Source organism: Arachis hypogaea, chromosome 13, assembly GCF_003086295.3.
Source record: "Arachis hypogaea cultivar Tifrunner chromosome 13, arahy.Tifrunner.gnm2.J5K5, whole genome shotgun sequence".
NCBI lineage: Eukaryota > Viridiplantae > Streptophyta > Magnoliopsida > Fabales > Fabaceae > Arachis > Arachis hypogaea.
The window spans coordinates 143,788,638-143,807,584 of NC_092048.1; the positions used below are offsets into that span (position 1 = coordinate 143,788,638).

General features: G+C 33.7%; 2 protein-coding genes across 8 annotated transcripts; both read left to right on the forward strand.

Annotated features, from left to right (window-relative positions):
* Positions 1–3,489: 3,489 nt before the first annotated feature.
* Positions 3,490–8,556, forward strand: LOC112784007 (CBL-interacting protein kinase 23). 2 transcript variants are annotated; one of them, XM_025827084.3, is made up of 15 exons: positions 3,490–4,297; positions 5,094–5,156; positions 5,244–5,315; positions 5,408–5,515; positions 5,664–5,744; positions 5,830–5,883; positions 5,990–6,115; positions 6,421–6,510; positions 6,657–6,776; positions 6,868–6,993; positions 7,211–7,327; positions 7,515–7,571; positions 7,909–7,983; positions 8,084–8,156; positions 8,260–8,556. In XM_025827084.3, exons 1-15 carry the CDS (start codon positions 4,103–4,105, stop codon positions 8,301–8,303), a joined length of 1,401 nt encoding a protein of 466 aa, XP_025682869.2. In that variant the 5' UTR covers positions 3,490–4,102; the 3' UTR covers positions 8,304–8,556. The 2 variants fall into 2 exon arrangements, with proteins under 2 accessions (XP_025682869.2, XP_072069055.1); XM_072212954.1 differs by having other exon boundaries at positions 8,263–8,556.
* A 1,251-nt stretch (positions 8,557–9,807) lies between these two features.
* LOC112792542 (uncharacterized) lies at positions 9,808–18,110 on the forward strand. 6 transcript variants are annotated; one of them, XM_072212948.1, is made up of 9 exons: positions 9,808–9,969; positions 10,148–10,205; positions 12,526–12,769; positions 13,165–13,288; positions 13,526–13,872; positions 13,972–15,754; positions 16,769–17,022; positions 17,504–17,612; positions 17,720–18,110. In XM_072212948.1, exons 3-8 carry the CDS (start codon positions 12,557–12,559, stop codon positions 17,576–17,578), a joined length of 2,796 nt encoding a protein of 931 aa, XP_072069049.1. In that variant the 5' UTR covers positions 9,808–9,969; positions 10,148–10,205; positions 12,526–12,556; the 3' UTR covers positions 17,579–17,612; positions 17,720–18,110. The 6 variants fall into 6 exon arrangements, with proteins under 6 accessions (XP_072069049.1, XP_072069051.1, XP_072069047.1 ...); XM_072212950.1 differs by having other exon boundaries at positions 17,507–17,612; XM_072212946.1 differs by lacking the exons at positions 9,808–9,969; positions 10,148–10,205 and adding an exon at positions 11,015–12,002.
* Positions 18,111–18,947: the final 837 nt, after the last annotated feature.

An 18,947-nucleotide genomic window follows, 5' to 3' on the forward strand; every position in this document is an offset into this window, starting at 1 on the left:
ACTTTGCTGCATTAGTCGTCGATCCTGATCAGGTTTGGCGCGAGGCCGCATCTGAACCGTACAAGAATCGTATGTACAAGTTCAGATCATTCTTCGCTGACAACCTCCGCACGTCCACATTGATACATTCATCTACCTTTGCCACCAGTCGGCCCATCGATCCTAAGAACGGCGTGGATTTGAGGGAGCATGTGTTGCTTCTCACCTGGAGTCTTCACCAACAGGCTCAGTAGTTGTGAGAATCTGAGGAGAGGTATCAGGCGATCCTCTCATGCATGTCAGACATAGATAATCTCATGGTGGAGTGGAGGCGGGAGCTGGAGCAATTTCAGTGGATGGAGCAACACATGGCGCCATACGAAGATCAGATGCGCACTGATGGCAGCGGCGTTGATGGAAGGGCACAGATATCACTACCTAGGCCGCCGCCTCAGCAGCAGGACTAGTGGGACGACGACAACGACTTTTAGGGAATAAAATTTTTTTATACGCTGTTTGATTGTATCATATCCTCTGTTATTTGACTTTTCATTTTATTTGTACACTTCATAATTTAACATATTTGTCTTCTATTATTTAGAATTTGACCACTAATTTCATAAAAAAATATTAAAAAATTGAACTTATTGTCAGATTCTCCAATGAAAATATCTGACAGTAAAAATGCGAGAACAAAATAGTTTGGTACCAAAGTTACCGTAAAAAAAAATTTATCGGTAATAACACCAGATATTCGTAGCTTGAAAAACCAATTTTGCTGCTAAATTTGCCACAAATTATCAGCAGACAACAAAATCTGATGATAAATTTATTACCGACAGATTAATTTTATTTTTCGACTAGTAAATATGACGATATTAATCATTTTTCTTATAACAATTTTTCGTAGTTTTAGATAAATAAAAGAAACCCCTACGTTTCTATGGCTGGTTACATTGAATGTACAAATAATAATAATAACATCCTAATTTTTATAGAGCAAAAATAATTAATCAAATCATATTAATTTTGATTACACTTAAAAATGAATACTATTTAAAAATGAGTAATGCTAGAGACATTTTTTTCAACTAACATTGGTCGATTTATTTTAAACTATTATATTTATCTTAAATTCTAAACTTTAAAATTTAAATCATAAACCCTTAACTTCAAATCCTAAATTATAAACGGTAAAAAAAAGTTGGCTATATTAAATAAGATTTATCTATCATATTAAGATTAAAAAATATTTTTTTTTTGTTAAAAATATAAAAAATTTTAAGTTTTAAATGTATTTATTTTGTATTTATTAAATAAAAATATTTAAAATTTTTTATTAATAATAAGCTTATCATGTGTCTTTAAGACATATATTAACTAAATTCTATTAAATATAACCAAGAAACAAACTTAATCTTATCCATAAATGAAAGCTGTAAAATAAGATTGAATAAAACTAGTATTTTTTTTTTGGAAAATTACTGAAGCACAAAACTGAACCTTGAACAAAAGTAAAAAAAAAAAAAAAAAGTAAAATCTCTTTGTGAAAATGAAAATATAAAGTGGTTAGAAGATAAATAAATATCTAGCTAAATAATAAACCAAGAGAGTGACATGTCTAGTTCACTTCTACTTTGTTCTTTTTTATTCCATATTGAATCATTTTCTTCCATCCTTCATAAAAATCTTAAATGGACTAAGGTACATTTGGACAACTATATTTCAAATCTTACTTTCAAATAGACTCTATTTTATGCATCAAGACATTCCCTCCTCTATTACAACCCTTGAGTTTCAATAGGAAACTATACAGGCCAAACAACAATGGGTTTCACAGAGAAAAATAAGTATGCTACAAATCCCACTTAAACCGTTGAAAAGTTAAGCTATGTTAAAAATAAGAGAATAATTTAAAAAGTATATTATTGAGAGAGTAAGTTTAAAGGTACAATATATAGAGATATATACAGGTGCTAAAAGAATTAAAGTAATAATATATACAATTTTATAATTAATATACAGATATTCTATTAAAAAAGTGACTTTTTATCTTAGTTAAAAGTTAAAGAAGTTTGGGTATTTAAAAATTAAAGATTTTGATACTAAGACTAAAAGTATACTTCTGAGGTGATGTGAAGGTAAAAGTGATCGATTATTTGGTGATGCGGAAGTATGCGTAATTAAACGGTGAAATGGAGGTACATTTAATAATATAGGTGATGCGAATGTGTGTTATGTAAATGGTGATGTGGAGACATAATAAAAAAGAAGAAAATGAGAAGCCATGTATGAAAGAGATAACTGAAAACGGATTATGAATCATTAAAAGTGCTAATGCGAAAGTGCTCGCTTGACTGATAGCCTAAGATTGCTAATGCAAGAATGATCGACTAACTGATAGCATATTATACGTTGAATGGGTCTTTGTGTCAAATTGCTAATGTGAAAGTGTCCGCCTAACTGATAGTCTGATGTTGCTAATGCGGAAATGTTCGTCTAACTGATAGCCTGTTTCTACCGTGATGCCAAGATATCTTAAATGATATGGATTCGCCCATGATGATAATTGTGCCTAACTGACACGGTAAAGAAATCATATTCGAGGTTCGCCCTGAGTAACGTCAGGTTGCGGGTAGACAACCGACGCATGAGTTCATGGCCTGCTTAGGACAGACATGCATCATATTGTTTGTGCATTTGTTTTTGGTTGTGTTTTGGTGGTTGTATTTTCTTTGGATTTTGTTGATTGTCTTATTCTATCTTGCATGTGTATTCAATTGGGTCTCTGGTACTACTAATTTATGTATTAAAGTGATTAAGAATAAACATTTTGTTTTCATAATTAAAATTTTCGTTCGTACTCACAAAGGCTTGATATTAAATAAAAATAATATAAAATAAAAAAATTTAAAAATAAGTGATACTTAATTTTTTAGTGCGATCATAAGATGTTAAAAGATAGAGTATTACATAATCAGTTTAACTAAAACTAAATTAGAGTAGCACTACTTATGCAACTAAATCGTTTTTACCAAGAAGCAAGAATGATTTACATAGTGATATCCTCGTATAGTAAATCAGCTTAATTTAAAACGATGTACTAAACTATAATACTAAATCGGTTTAAGTTAGTTGAATTTTATAAAGACATTCCTACAACAAAAGTCAAAAAATAACAATTGAATAATATTACAGATGAAATGATTTAATACGGTAATTTATCCAATTAATAATATTATTCTTTATCAAACAATCTTAATACTCATATAAAAATACAAGTATTATTAACTAATTGTATAGTTAAATTATTCCTAATTAACAAAACCAAAAATACATATTAATTTTAAGAAAATATTAATATAATATTAAAAAAATATTTACTAATTTATATGCATAATCAGATTGTATCAGAAGTTCAATTCAAAATTTAAAGATATAGAATTCATACCCAATTAATAGTACCTAGAATGATATTTTTATCAAGGTTGGATTTGTCGTCAAGGTGACATGAGAGACAAAATGTATTATCAGAAAAAGACAAAGCAATCATATTCCTTCAGAAATACCTCATTCAACTCCTTTCTCGTTTCCTTCATAAATTTCATTTCATGTTCTTCTTCTCTCTCTCTCTCTCCCAAACAGTCAAAAAAGGAAAACACTAATACCTCCCTCTCCCTCTCGCTCTCTCTCGAATCCAACAACCCTTTTCAGATATCATCCAATCCCCTCAATCCAACACATTCAAGTCCTTCCCTTTTCAATTCATCCCCACGTGAAATACAAAAATAGTTTTCTCTTTTTCCCGGAATTCAATTTCTTCCCCCATTCATGCGATGCTAAGCCGCATGGGATCCTCCTCCTCATTCGATCAATCGCTCAGAAATTCCCCAACCCACTTCTCCTTTTTCCACAAAGTTTGACTCTTTATTGAGACTGCTTGAATTTCCTTCGCCAAGGTTTCGGCTTTAGAAAGATCGACAGGAAGATGAGGGTTGCAAAGTCTCAGGTGTGGCAACCGTGTAAAAAGAAGAGATCTTGATACCCGCTCTAATCTAACTCATATACACGGAGAAAGAAAGAAAGTAAAACAAGTTATAGTCGGAGCAAGAAGAAAAAGAAGATGACGTCACGTAGCGGCGGCAGCAGCAGCCGTGCTGGTGGCGGGACGAAGGTGGGGAAATACGAGATGGGTCGGACACTTGGAGAGGGAAACTTCGCAAAGGTGAAGTTCGCCAGGAACTTGGAGACAGGGGAGAACGTGGCCATCAAGATCCTTGACAAAGAGAAAGTTCTCAAGCACAAGATGATAAACCAGGTACCATTCTTACTTTCTGAACCTCTTTTTTGTTCAGACAAAAAAAAAAAAAAAAGAAGAAGAAACTGTTTCTTTTGCTGAAAAAAAGATTGAAGCTGATCCATAATAGATTCTGCGCATATTCTTATTTGATTGCGGTGGGAGGTTAATTTCGTCCTGTGAGAAGCTTGCACGAGTTTGCATCTGTATTTTATTTTACTTTATTCTTTAAATTTTTTGTTCCTGGTAACTGTTAAGATAATGAATAAAAGTCAAATTTTGCAAACACTGGTTTTATTGTTCTGCCGTATGGTGTATAAAGTTCTACAGTAAACGGTGGGTCGGTGGCTATAATAAGTCAATTTTAGAACAGTGGATATGTGCATAATCAAAATTGTCATTTTCTCAACTCTCTTACCTAAGGTATCTACTTTTTCAACTATTCCTTCCTTCAAGTAATAGTTTTCATTCATTTCTTTTTTGTCTTTCTCTTTTTGATATTTGTGTAGAATAGTGTTCTTTCTTTACTCATTGTTTTAACTTTTTATTATTATTATTAGTAGTAGTAGTGGTAGTAGTAGTACTTTGTCTCACTTGTTTCTTGGATTATATATTGCCAGCATAGATGATCATGATTTCACCACAACCACAATTGTGTATGTGTGTGTAGAATTCTAGATAGACAACCCAGTTTCTAGTCTTTAAAGATTCTTCAACAAACTTGCAATGGATGATAGTGGTTAAAATTTAAATGTACGGTTGTGTTTGCAATTAGAATTTAATCAACTTAACTATTATATTGTTCACCATTTTGCAGATAAAACGAGAAATATCCACAATGAAACTGGTTAGACACCCCAATATCATACGTTTGCATGAGGTTAGAAGGAATAAGTGTTTCCATTTGCATGTCTTTAACATTTAACCATTTCCATGGTAAGTGACTTCAGCAGCATTCTTGGTGTAGGTGATGGCTAGCAAGACAAAGATATACATTGTGTTGGAACTTGTGACCGGCGGGGAACTGTTTGATAAAATTGTAAGAAACTTTTTAAACGTTTATAAAGGTCAATTGTTGTCATCAGAGTCCACTATAATTTTGGTGCTTTTGTTGCTATTTTCTTGGGCTAGGCAAGCCAAGGGAGGCTGAAAGAAGACGAAGCAAGGAAATATTTTCAGCAGCTTATATGTGCTGTCGATTACTGTCACAGTAGAGGTGTTTGCCACAGAGACTTGAAGGTATATCTCTTGTAGTCTTATGTCATTATTGTTGTTCCTTTGTGGGAATGTACTTTCCTCTTAATTTGAGCCTTAGACACAGAGAGAAACATGGGAAAGAAACAGAAGGAAGAAAAGTTGACTTGTTACCGTGTTTTGCATATTACAGCCTGAGAATTTGTTGCTGAGTGCTGATGGAGCGCTTAAAGTGTCGGATTTTGGATTGAGTGCACTGCCGCAACAAGTTCGAGTGAGTATGGTGACTAATTCTTAGATGAATTAAAATTAGGAGGTATTTGTGTCCAATTGGAATTGATTTTTCTATCACTTTTTAGGAAGATGGGCTGCTTCACACAACATGTGGTACGCCAAATTATGTTGCCCCAGAGGTGTTGGTTGCTGCTACTTTCCTCCAATACCATATCAATTATCACATCCAACGTCTTTTTACCCTTTTTTTCCCTCTAAAAAATTATCATGTCCCTTATCATATAGGTGATAAAAAATAAAGGCTATGATGGTGCAAAGGCTGATCTCTGGTCATGTGGTGTTATTCTCTTTGTTTTAATGGCTGGTTATTTGCCCTTTGAAGACAACAACCTTATGAATTTATATAAAAAGGTGATTTTACACTCCATATTTCTGGTTCTTTTTGTTGGTGCAAATAGTATCTTCTTAAACATATGCTCGCTTTATATATAAAGTTGGTGGATTAGACAGGGTAAGAATCTGAACATACTATTCATGAGCTAATTGTGGGTTAATCATTTAAGGAGTATTTGGCATGCTTATAATTCCATCTGCTTTTTGAGGCAGCTTCTATTGAAAAATTAGGCAGTAAGCATAATGTTCAATGTACATGAAATTATATGTTGACTTCTGTGAATAGAAATGCTCCTAAGACATTGTTTACTCTGGCTCAACAGATTTTCAATGCTCAGTACAATTGTCCTCCATGGTTTTCTTCAAGTGCCAAAAAACTAATCAAGAAAATCCTCGATCCCAATCCTGCTACGGTATGCTCTTAAATAATTTTGTATTTCCCTGCTCTTATCAGATGGCTTTGTTTTTGTTCTTGTTTTGTTTTGTTTTTTGCTTTTTTCCCCCTTCGGCATCTCAGTATTGCTCCAAACATGTGAACATATTTGATGGCATGAAACAGCGGATTACAATTCCTGAGTTAATTGAGAACGAGTGGTTCAAGAAGGGGTACAAGCCTCCTCGATTTGAGCAGGAAGATGTCAGTCTTGATGATATAAATGCTATATTCAGTGAAGCAATGGTAACATTTTTGGTTCAGTTTTTTATCTTAATGATATAAATGCTTTGGAACAACCTTAATCTCAATGTTTCTTTTGGTTCATCCTTCACAGGATGCACACAATCTTGTTGTGGAAAGGCGAGAAGAGGAGTCAGTGGCTCCTGTGACTATGAATGCATTTGAGCTTATCTCTACATCCCAGGGACTCAACCTCAGAAATCTTTTCCAGAAGCAGATGGTATTATGTTTTTGTCTTTTATTGTGTTTTGCATCCAAGAAAATTAATATGGAATTGAAAAAAAAAAGCGGATCTATTGTGAAGATTTCCGATAAAAATTGATCAGTGATTAAAAGTCCCCTGATTTGGGAATATATAATCCAAGTTTGATGGAATTGAGTTTGTTCTTGAATTACATAGTAAACTAATAGTTATTATAACATTTTGTGGCAACTAGGGACTTGTTAAAAGGGAGACAAGATTCACATCCAAATGTTCAGCAAATGAGATAATCTCAAAAATTGAGCAGGCTGCAGGTCCTCTGGGTTTTGATGTTAAGAAGAACAACACTAAGGTAAAGTGAATTATTGTGGTCTAAGTTACTTTGTTTTGTGTTTCTATTTTCTTTAAAGCTTTTTAGTCATATAATCCATCCTCCAAGGTTTTGGGTATACTCTTTCTTTGCCTACAATGCTGATTTCTGTCATAATGACTTGTTACAAGTTTCTGCATCTGATGATATTTCTCATTATGAATTTCAGTTGAAGATTCAAGGGGAAAAAAGTGGACGAAAAGGTCATCTAGCAGTAGCAACTGAGGTACATGTCTTTCGAAGTTTACTTTTTGTCATTTGGGATGTCCATTCTAAGTTAATTACCGTCACTAGCGAGTAGCGACTAGTGTTTCTTTCTAATGCTCTTTTCAGAAGTAAACAATTTTAAGGGTTTTGCTAACATGTGTCATAAGGCACATTTTAAGGATACCATAAAAAGAATAATTTCTTGAAAGTTATTGAAAAGATAAACAATTTTACATTTTCAATGCATTGAATACATCAAAAACTTAAAAAGTTTCTATTATTATCCTCTTAAAATGTGCCCTTAGGCACAAGATTGCTCAATCCAACAAATAAATAATAAGATTCTGGTTTCTCAGATCTTGGAGGTGGCCCCTCAACTTAACATGGTTGAGCTTCGAAAATGTGGAGGAGACACATTGGAATTTCATAAGGTATTTTCATTCAAGAGAAATAAAATGAAAAAAAGAAAGAAATATCCATTGTTGGTTTCTTAATTTTGAGTTTGAAGTGGGTGTGACTTAATATTTACAGTTCTATAAGAATCTATCTGTTGGCCTGAAAGACATCATTTGGAAAGCAGAACCTATTGATGAAGATTTGGATGGTTAGTCCTGCTGCTTTTATTTGGTAGTAAGAAAAGAATCTCAGCAATTTAAGAAACTAGTTCAAGTTCTAATGTAATGTCTCTTTCAAATTTCCATGTACAGCAGATACAGGTACAGGAAAAGGTGCAGCTAGTAATTCTAAATAATGTGTTGCTGAAGTCTTCGTTTTAGTGCCTACATAGACCAGTTTGTGTTCATTACCTTTATTTGTTTGAATTTGGTGGGATCATGGCATTATGTGAAATAAGGTTAATGAGTAATTAAGTTCAGCTAAGTAGAAATTCAAAAGTAGAAGTTTGCTGGCTTTGTTCTGTGGTATTGTATTTTGTTTTTGTAAACTGTACTAATTATGGAGGCAAAGAGACTTTGTTAAGGCAATAATGTCAATTCCTTGTAGCCTTTCAGTTTGTCATATATATGGAGGCAAAGGCACTTCTGCAATCTGCACAACATAATACAACTTTTAAAACTGGAGTATCATAACTAATTTGGGTTAGCTAAGTGGTCAGCTCACTTGTTCGTTTAAACAAGTGTCGAGATTTGAATCCCACCTTAATTCATTGTCCAGCAGCAGACTCTTTTAAATAGAGTTTAGATTCGTAGTGTATTAATCTTCGGCCTCTCAAGGTTAGGAGATATCGTGGGCAACGAAATAAAACTAGAGTAATATTTCTACAATCCAAGAATATATTGAAATGGACCAATGTAGGGAAAGAATTTGTAAACTTACAAGTCTAATTAGTACTAATTTTGAAGAATCATATTATGTATACAAATTTAGTTACCAAATGAATAATATATGTTAAAATATAAAAATAAAAAATGAAAATAATATATATTTATACATAAATGTATAATGATTAATTTAGTAAATGATTTTTTTATGTGTATAAATAATAATTTATTTTTTATTTATTAAATATATATAAAAAAAAAGTCTCATAACGGATTTTAACAAATTCTAGCCTGCATTTGGCTTTCAATACTATGTTGCATTTGGATTTTGTTTGGACTTATGTATAAAAAGATTAATACTGACTAATTGATGGTTTATATTTTAAAATAATAAAATCTGCCGAATATTGGCAAATGTGATATAGTTAAGTTGATATTTGACTTACATTCAAACTAGATTTAGTAGTTAAGTTTTAAAAATACTAAGATATATGTTTAAAAAAAAAGCATTTATACTTATTAATTTATTATAATGTAAATACAATACAATTTTCTAATTATCAGTTTTTTTCCTCCAATTCTTTATTACTTTTCACATTTATACCTATATATTACTGTACTTATGAAATCAAATTATGTTGAATGCAAATAAATTGGTTTGATTTAGTTAATAGAATTGCATCCGTATAAGACTTATAAATAAGTTTAAAATGATTGTAATGGGAACTTCACTAAAAAAGTTATTTAGTATTTACAGACAACTCTAACTAAAGAAAAATATAAGGTGAATCAAAATTTCAATTATTATGTTAATATTTTTAAAAATATTTTAAATTAAATGACATAACAAACGTTTTAACCTTTTAGTCGAATACTAATGAGTTCAGAAAAAAAAAATACAATACTTTCTAGAAATTAATTTATTACAAAAAATAAATAAAAATATAAAACACACAAAACCCTAATTTAAAATTTAAATCGCTAATATAATCCGCCCTCGGCTTTTATCTCTGTTTTCTCTTGGGATGGGTAATGGCAAGCAATCCTTCTCTGCTGCCAAAGATGCATCGGGTGAGAAGGAGGAGCTCTCAAAGGATAAGAGTTCCAAGGTTCCTTGTATGGAGATCGCCATGCCGAGTGAGTTTTGATTCTATTGTGAAGACTTCTCATTTTATATTCATTTTACTTCGTTTTCTATTTCTATTTGTTTAAAGCTTTTTTTTAGTTCTATACTCCATCCCATAGAGTAGACTCTTTCTTTGCCTACAACTACAAGTTTCTACTTCTGATGATATTTTTCATTTATGAATTTTAGTTGATGATTCAAGGGGAATAAAGGTAGACTAAAAGGTCATCCAGCAATAGCAACCGAGGTACATGTCTTAAATTTGGTGGAATTTATATAATTTCACATTATTAAAAATATTATTAATAATTATAAATCATAAAATTTGCTCGTCTAATACTCCTCTTTAATTTTTATGTGATGAGATATGGGTAAAGCTTTAACACGGTATAAAAAGGATATGGTACGACAAAAACAGCTTCATCTGTAAAGATGCGTGTTTGGTATTATCATCGTTCTTATCTCAATCTTCTCCTCTCTTTCCGAAATCTTGCTAGGAATTACTACTAGTGAGTGAGTAATGACAATGATATAATACAAGTATATGGCATCAGTTGGTGTATTACACCTATATGACCGTTAAGTTTCGAAATAGACAAATCATGCCAAGTGATTTCTATTCTTTAATTCTTTTTATTGTCCTGATTTTTTATTCTTTTAAAATATCAAATATCACAATCATTTTGTTAAAGATTAGAAAGTGCACTTAGCAAAATTTTTTCGTGTTTTTCTTCAACAAGAATAAATCTTTTTACCTATTTTTATTTTACTTTCGTGATGGATTAATTCTTAAAAATTTTAATATTTTTTAATTAAAAAAATTTTATATAAACTATGAGTAGCAAAATAGGTCGAACTATCGGGTCGACCCGTTGAACTCACTGAAAAATCGGGTCGGGCTAGATTTTAGAATCTGTCAAATTACAAAAATTTGCCAAATTTGCAGATTTTGACGAAGCAGAGCGAGCGTGCGGACCAAAGGTTTTATTTTTTATTTTTAAAATAAAAGAGTGATTGCTACTACATAATTAATAATTATATAATTTTCAACCAATCTTTTTTATTTTTTATTTTTATTCTTCTTTTAATTATAAATTTTATTTATTTTATTTTATAATTTCGTATATATGTTTAAATTATGTGATTTATTTTTTAAAATAAAGATAGTTTTATTGATAAATATTATTTTGAATAATTTTATTGAAGTTAAAAATAAAAAAATAATAATAAAATTTATATTATAATTTGACTATCTTTTATTTTATTTAATTTTTTAATTATTATTTTAATGAATTTTATTTCAAAAAAAAGTCAAATAGACTAGTATGCTAATCCGCCAATCTGCCAAAAAGTGGGACATGCTAATATTTTAAACCCACTTTAGTTGATGAGATAGGCCAATCCGTTTCATTTATGATATAAGTCTAGACAATGCGAAACGAATTAGGACATACCGACCCGCTTTATCACTACTATAGACATTAACTCTGCATCCTATAGCTATTATTAGCATGTCTTCTAATTTAATGAGGTTATTACTTATTAATACAAAAAATTTATTGAAAACTAAAAAAAAATTAAATTTTAAATGTATTTATTATTTTAATATTTTTAAAATATTTATATTAAATAACATTAACAAATGTTTTAACTTTTAAAAAAAATTTTAAATATATCAAAAATATTGATATTTCAAATATTTTAATCGTCAATTTTAATTAATATATATTATATATATTTTTTATAATTTAAATTAACACGCTTAAAACTCTTCCTAACTTTTAACATTACCTTCTAAGGGAAAAAAAACCAGTGGCCCATTACATTGGCATGGTATTGACATTCGTAATCGCAATGGGGGCCACGCGCTAACACTGCATCGTATTAGCGAAGCTGCTTTATTCCTACTGTTTCTCTCCCACACCATGAATTTCATTTACTTCGGAAATTGAGAAAGTTGAGAGAGAGAGAGAGAGAGAGAGAGAGAGATGAGAGAAGAAGTTATTAGCTCCGGCGGCACCGTTGATCCCACACCTGCTGCCAGGTACTACTTACTTTCTCTCTCTGCTTCACGCGTTCACTCTCATCAACTCTTCTCCAAATTAGGGTTTTCGTTTTGGCCTCAAATATTCACGATTTCAGTAAATTTTTTTCCCAATGTGAATTATCTTCGTTCTGCTGAATAGCTGATAGCCCATGAGGTTTGAACTCGGGTTGGAATTTTCAGAGCTAAGAGGATTATTGTTGTGGTTGGCTGGTTGCTTTTAGAACTGGATCTAGTGAAGTCTCAGTGTTCATTGTGCTAAGTGGATATGTGCATTGCGTACCTCAAGACACTTTTTCTTCCCTTGTTGTCGAATTTTTCTTGTTGAACGTGGTTTGTTGTGGTAGAACTTAGAAGGTAGCTAAAGAACATTTAAAGTTTATACCTCTTGTTGGAGCTGAAATGTATAGAATTCTCCCCCCCCCCCTCTCTTCTTTGGGTCATTCTACCATGTCACGCACACTTGTGCCTTGTGTTCTGCATTCCATTAATTTGACTAAATTTTGCCTAATCATTATTCCAGTTCTGCTGGCGCATCGTCTGCAGCTGTTCCAATGAATGTTGGCAGCATAGATGGGTCAAGTCATGGACAAGGCTCTAAAGCTGCTTCTCTCTCATGTGTTGGCTCTCAACAACCATGGACTTCCCTGAGCACAAGTGCTGTTGGCTCTGGTTCTTCAAGAGCTTCATGTAGACCCTGGGAGAGAGGGGATCTATTGAGGCGATTGGCTACATTTGTTCCTTCAAATTGGCTTGGAAAGCCTCAGGTTTGATTTGCCTATGGTTTTAAATAGATATACATGTTGTAGTCACAGTTGTATATGATCTTCTTTTATTTACTAGTGGTTAGCGAGTTATAGAGTCATTGATGATTCCTGCATCTGGAGGAGAGGCAGTTATTTATCTGATGTCTAAAAATGCGTAGTGTTAAGTATTAATGATTAGCCCGGAGGCAGTTTGCGTCTATGCTTATGAATTATACGAGGAGTGTCTAAATGAAAGAATCGATATGTAAGATTTATTTATTTGTCATTTGTTATCTATGGATAGGAATCTTGTTTATTTTTTATTCGTCTATATGTTATCTTTGCTACTATGACTGTTTTATAAGTAGAGATGAGGCAATCTGAAGGGATCACATGCCCCCTTTGGTTTCTTCCAGATCATCAATTCATTGGCTTGTGCTCAGAAAGGTTGGATGAGTGTTGGTGTAGACAAAGTTTCCTGTGAGTCATGTGGTGCTTGCCTGAATTTTACATCATCATCATCTTGGACATCAGCTGAAGGTTGGTGATTGCAAAGTTGTCAAGAAAACAACTGTAGCTAAATGTTTTATAATTTGCTTCCTAAAAATTGTGAAATTGCAACTCTTGTTCTGATATAGTCATTTGAAATATTGTTATATTGTTATTTTGAACCAGTTTGTCAAGGATACTTTATTTGAGAACTATGCTAAACATCTCTGTTTTTGCTAGTATTCATCATCTGTTTTTAACTTATTTTCTTATTGTAATGGCCAAAAGCTCAAAGTGCCAGCGAATCCTTTGCCAGGCAACTGGATTTTGGGCACAAAGTGAATTGTGCCTGGAGAGGAAACAGCTGTCCAGAAAGCCTAGTACAGTTCCCTCCAACACCCCAATCTGCATTAATTGGTGGCTACAAGGATAGATGTGATGGACTTGTACAGTTTACCTGTCTCCCAGTTGTAGCAATCTCTGCAATTGATTTGATGTGTGTTACTCGAGGTCCACAGATTGAGCGATTTTTGTCCCAGCTTCAGAATTTTGTGTCAGGAGAAGCAAACTTTAAACAGGAGATTATATCAGAGCTTGAAAACTCTCATGAGGAGGCACACTGCTTATTTTCTCGTGTAAGATGTTTATATTTTTTGTCTACTTGTAGCTGTCAAATTGATCCTTAGGTTACAACTATTATAAGCTAATATGCTTCTCTTTCTTCTTTTTGGCAGTCTCAAAAGCTTATAAGCCTTTGTGGTTGGGAACCCCGGTGGCTTTTAAATGTCCAGGATTGTGAAGAGCACTCTGCTCAATCCGAAAGGAATGGACATTCTTTTGGCAAGAATCAACTTCATCGTACTCAAGATCCAGGGCTGAAAGCAGTTTCTGCTTGTGCTAAAAGGGACGCCAGAAAGGGAAAGGCTTCTCTTAAGGAGTCTAGATTTGACTGTAGGTCCCCGTTGCTTGACTGTAGCTTATGTGGTGCTACGGTTAGAATTTTAGATTTCTTGACTGTTCCTCGTCCTGCTCGTTTTGCACCGAATGCCAACAGCATAGATATTCCTGATACCAGCAAAAAGATAGGATTGACTCGTGGAGTGAGTGCAGCTAGTGGAATAAGCGGTTGGGTTGCAGCTGATGATGCCGAGAAAGATCAGGTCGAAGACCGTGATGAAGTTGCAACAACAAATGAGGGTAAACTGTTGGCAAACTCTGATTTGGATTTGAATCTTACCATGGCTGGAGGGTTTTCTTTTACTCCTTTTGGAAGGACAGCAACATCTGAAAATACTCATGATGAAGATATGGGAAGGGATTTGATGATTGGCCAGCCTTCAGGCAGTGAGATTGGTGACCGCGCAGCTTCATATGAATCACGAGGGCCAAGCTCTCGTAAGAGAAATCTTGAAAAAGGGGGAAGCTCAGATGACAGGCCAGTTCCCAGGTTGCAGCAGCAGGCTGATAGTGTTGAAGGAACTGTGATTGATCGTGATGGTGATGAAGTCACAGATGGTGGACAATATTCAGCTGGTCCCTCAAAACGTGCCCGTGACTCTGATATTTTTGACACACATTCTTCACCACATCAAAGAGACTCATCTGGTGCTGGTCCTAGTCATTCGATGGGTTTTGATGCTTATGCTTCTGGTACTCGAGTTTCTTCATTGCATCAAGGTAATGACCGCATAATCGGAATCCAATCAGCTAGAGACTCAACCCGTGCATCTTCTGTCATTGCAATGGATACAGTATGTCATAGTGTAAATGATGATTCTATGGAAAGTGTTGAAAATTATCCTGGAGACCTTGATGATGCCCACTTCCCCTCCTCTAGCACCCATGGCAATGTGGACATGAATGAAACATCAGAACTGAATAATAGCAATCTAGCTCAACAGAGTACTTGTTTTCAAACAGCAACTGAAGCTGTCCCTGGTGAAGTGGGTGTCAGTAGTACAAACTATGGGGAAGAACTTTTCAATGCAGAAACTGTGACTGCTCCAGCACGAGATGGAATCAGTTTTGGAATTAGTGGAGGCAGTGTTGGAATGTGTGCTAGTCATGAAGCTGAAATCCACGGAGCAGATATATCTGTGCACAGAGCTGATAGTGTTGTTGGCGAAATGGAGCATAGAGTAGAAGATGCTGAAAATCAGGGACAAACTGATGAATCTGTTCCTGATCCAGGTCTAATGGATGAGATTGTCCCTGATGATATTAACAGGGAAGGTCCTGTTGGAGATAGCCAGGAGATGATGTCTCACTCTGCAGGAAGGGCAGACAGTGGATCGAAAATTGGTTGTTCTACAAAGGCAGAATCTGTTGAAAGTGGTGAAAAGATTAGTCAAAACCGCAATCTACCACCTGCTACCAGTAGTCATCCATCTCATTCTTGCAATGCTAATATATATTCTGCTTGTGAAAATACCAAGGAAGAGATCATTAAGGATAGTAAATCATCGTTCACCAACAAAAGTGGCCTCGAACCAGATTTTGCTTTAGCAAATGGGATAGGTAAGCTCTGTATTTCAATGTTCTTGACTTGTTTTACTTGTTAGTTGTTACCCTTCCCGAGTACATAAGTAGGTAGAATGTAGAGGTGAAATCACAAAGATGGATTGAAGATAGGTGGTGGGTACAGATGGACTCCAATGGAGACTTAAAAACTGACTTAACAATTTCATTAACACTAACTCCATTAGTGTAATTACAGTTTCATTACCTTTCCAAGGTTTTAACTAGTGTTCCCTTTAATTGTAGATGTGACTGATTTGCTTTTACTAATTTTACTAGATTTTACTGCTGTATTACCACTCCCGAACAATCCATATAAAACCTTGAAATGGTATCGCAAAACTTAAACTTTCTGCCCCTTTCTGTTTGATGGGAGATAAAAGCGAGCCCTGATGTTGTAATTTTGTTGTGTTTCTTGATTTGTTTTGATCTAGGGTACTTGTATCACATTAGTATTTGACCAAATTAACAGTACAAGTAGATGTTCATGGCTTAATGCTTTATAAACACAACATCTCAGTCCAATTTTTTATTATTCCTTTTATTTTCTTTTCCTCTTTTATAAACCCTTTCAACAATGGGAAAAAATGTTCGAATTGTAAAAATTGAAAAAATTGAAATTTCATTATAAATTGACAGACAATTGGTTACTCTCTGACGTTTGACTGTTTATTTCTGCTTGCTTGATCATTTGTGCCTGCCTGAATATGAGCTGTTGTGAACTCGGCCAATGTTTTGGTTGAAACCTTAACGAAAGGAGTTGTGTGAAATATGGTGTTGACTCATTAATGTAGAATTTACAACTGGATAAAAACATCACTTCCTTAGAATTCCCCATCATATGTCTCAAGGTTCTTCTATGCATCCAACCAAACATGTTCCTTAGTGGGGTGATGGATTTTCATACCATATCGGAAATGGATATTCTAATTCATTCCAAGGCCTTGTTGCATTTCATCAATTAGTTGCTACATACTTTTGGGGGAAAGCCACTAACACTGCTAAATTATTTAGGGCCTCCAAAAGGAGAAAGTAATTATGAAGGTGGTGTAGAATTTGATCCTATTGCCCATCACAACCAATATTGCCCTTGGGTGAATGGCAATGTTGCTGCTGCTGGCTGTGCTAATTCTGTTCCAAGCACTAGCAGTGATGCAATTGCACTCTGCGGTTGGCAGCTGACGTTAGATGCTTTGGATGCTTTGCGGTCTCTTGGGCACAATGCAATTCCAACTGTACAATCTGAGTCTGCTGCATCCCTTTACAAGGTATGTCCCATTCGGCAATTGATTTTTCCATTATCCCCTCCTAGCTATTTATTTATTTTGGATTGATCACTAAATTTCCAATTTTGGTAGAATGGAATGAATCTTATTCAGAATGTGAAGTTTGATTTTTCACTTTACTGTTTTTTAATTTCATGTTGGCAGATCAATACATACTTTCTTTTATCTTATTGCATAAATGCAATTTGTTTATTATTTGGTTCCTTTTCGTGTACTAGTTCACTGAATTATATCCAGATAATAGAATTTTTGTTGGATATAAAAGGATGGAAGCATTCTACATTGCTAGACATGCATATTCAATCATCAGTATGTTTATAGAAAAGTAGTTTTACAAAAATGGTAGTAATTAATAGTAGAGAGTGAGAATGACGCTGATCAAACTCTTGGCCAGTTACACATTAAGACTCATGTACTTGTTTCTGTAATGAATGACATGTTTCTGCCCTTGAATATCTTCCAGCAGAATGATCAGCAAGCACCTTCTCAAAAGCTCCTTCGCAACCAATCTATGAGCAGAAGTCATGGTCAACTCTGAGATTGGTGTGCTTTTTGCTTATTTCCATTTGCTTGTAAGTGTTTCATTTTGCAGTCTATAAATATGATATGCAAGTGTTTTACTGCACTTCTTAAGATGACATTGTTCCTGACTATTTTGGGTGACTGAAACTTAATGCAGGATGTCAAGGCATGCTACTCTAGGTATATTTCAAAGTCTCTGGGTAGAGATTTTCGAGGGTCTAGCAGACTTTTTTCTTTTTTGTTCTCTTTTGCTGTTTCTGTGCAAATAATCGTATACAGATAAATAGATAATCAGTTGTTCAGCAGAACTTATAGATCTCGTGCATTAATATGCATGGTCAATTAATTATGTAGAAGACTAAAGCTTTTATGGAACAACTTCAGTTTGCTTCGAGATTCCTAGTTAGAGGCATTTAAGTGTAAATACTGTGATGATGTATTTGCTTTTTATAATAGTTTTCTGTTATTTGTTCCTTTTATTTATAATTTGTATCACTGGTGCGGGATTAATGAATTAGTGCAACGAATAACAATCGCAGTTTCTGAAAGATTTCCCCTTCTATAATATGGGCATTTTTGCTCTGTCAATGTCATCGTTCCATTTATCTACTGCGATGGATATGCATATCCAATTTTAAGCCGATCAATTGGGCATTCATCTGTAGTTGAACTGCAATTTAGTGGTTTTAAGTCTTCTGCATATCTCATTTAAGCTTTGATGTTTCATGTTTAACCTTCATTGTTTTTTACTACCTTTGGTTGAAAAAAAATTGGGGAGGGGTGGGATTCATTTAGATAAATTATCCATCCATAATCAACTCATAATATTTGCACATTGTTCGACAATTTTTGTGCACATGATGCATTAATTTACCATTTTATTCAATGACGTTTTGTGCTTATCTATGTCACGATAAATCCATTCGGAAAAAAGGGATAAAAAACTGAGGAAAATAATGTTAGTTAGGATGCACTAAGGTGGTGTATATTTTAAGAGACTAGAAAAAGAACCCTTAATGTTGTGTGGGTGAGTGTGTTGTGATACTTAGGATTGGAAGTTGTCCAAAATTATAAAAAAATATTTAGTTTCTAAACTTTGCAAATATGACCAAAAAAGCTTGTAAGTAGTGTTTATTAATTTTTTTTTCTAAAACAAATGATCCAGTGTTGTTTTTGGGCTATTTCAGCACCAAAACCAAAATAACGTCGTTTTACAAATTCTAGCATGACATTTGATTGTCTATGTCAACGCTTCATTAACATTTTTGGGTCGAAAAATTGTTGCAAGGAGCCAAGGACTAATGTGAGTCACATTTACAAATTTTGAAGACTAAAAAAAGGTAATTGAAATTTCAGGGACTAAATTGAAACTTGCGTATAAGTTT

Coding starts and splice junctions, on each gene's coding strand:
- LOC112784007 (XM_025827084.3), top strand. CDS start 4,103: ATGACGTCACGTAGCGGCGGCAGCAGCAGCCGTGCTGGTGGCGGGACG. Junction 6,511..6,656: donor TCGATCCCAATCCTGCTACG/GTATGCTCTTAA, acceptor GGCATGAAACAG/CGGATTACAATTCCTGAGTT. Junction 6,777..6,867: donor CTATATTCAGTGAAGCAATG/GTAACATTTTTG, acceptor CATCCTTCACAG/GATGCACACAATCTTGTTGT.
- LOC112792542 (XM_072212946.1), top strand. CDS start 11,947: ATGAGAGAAGAAGTTATTAGCTCCGGCGGCACCGTTGATCCCACACCT. Junction 13,289..13,525: donor ATCTTGGACATCAGCTGAAG/GTTGGTGATTGC, acceptor AATGGCCAAAAG/CTCAAAGTGCCAGCGAATCC. Junction 13,873..13,971: donor CACACTGCTTATTTTCTCGT/GTAAGATGTTTA, acceptor TCTTTTTGGCAG/TCTCAAAAGCTTATAAGCCT.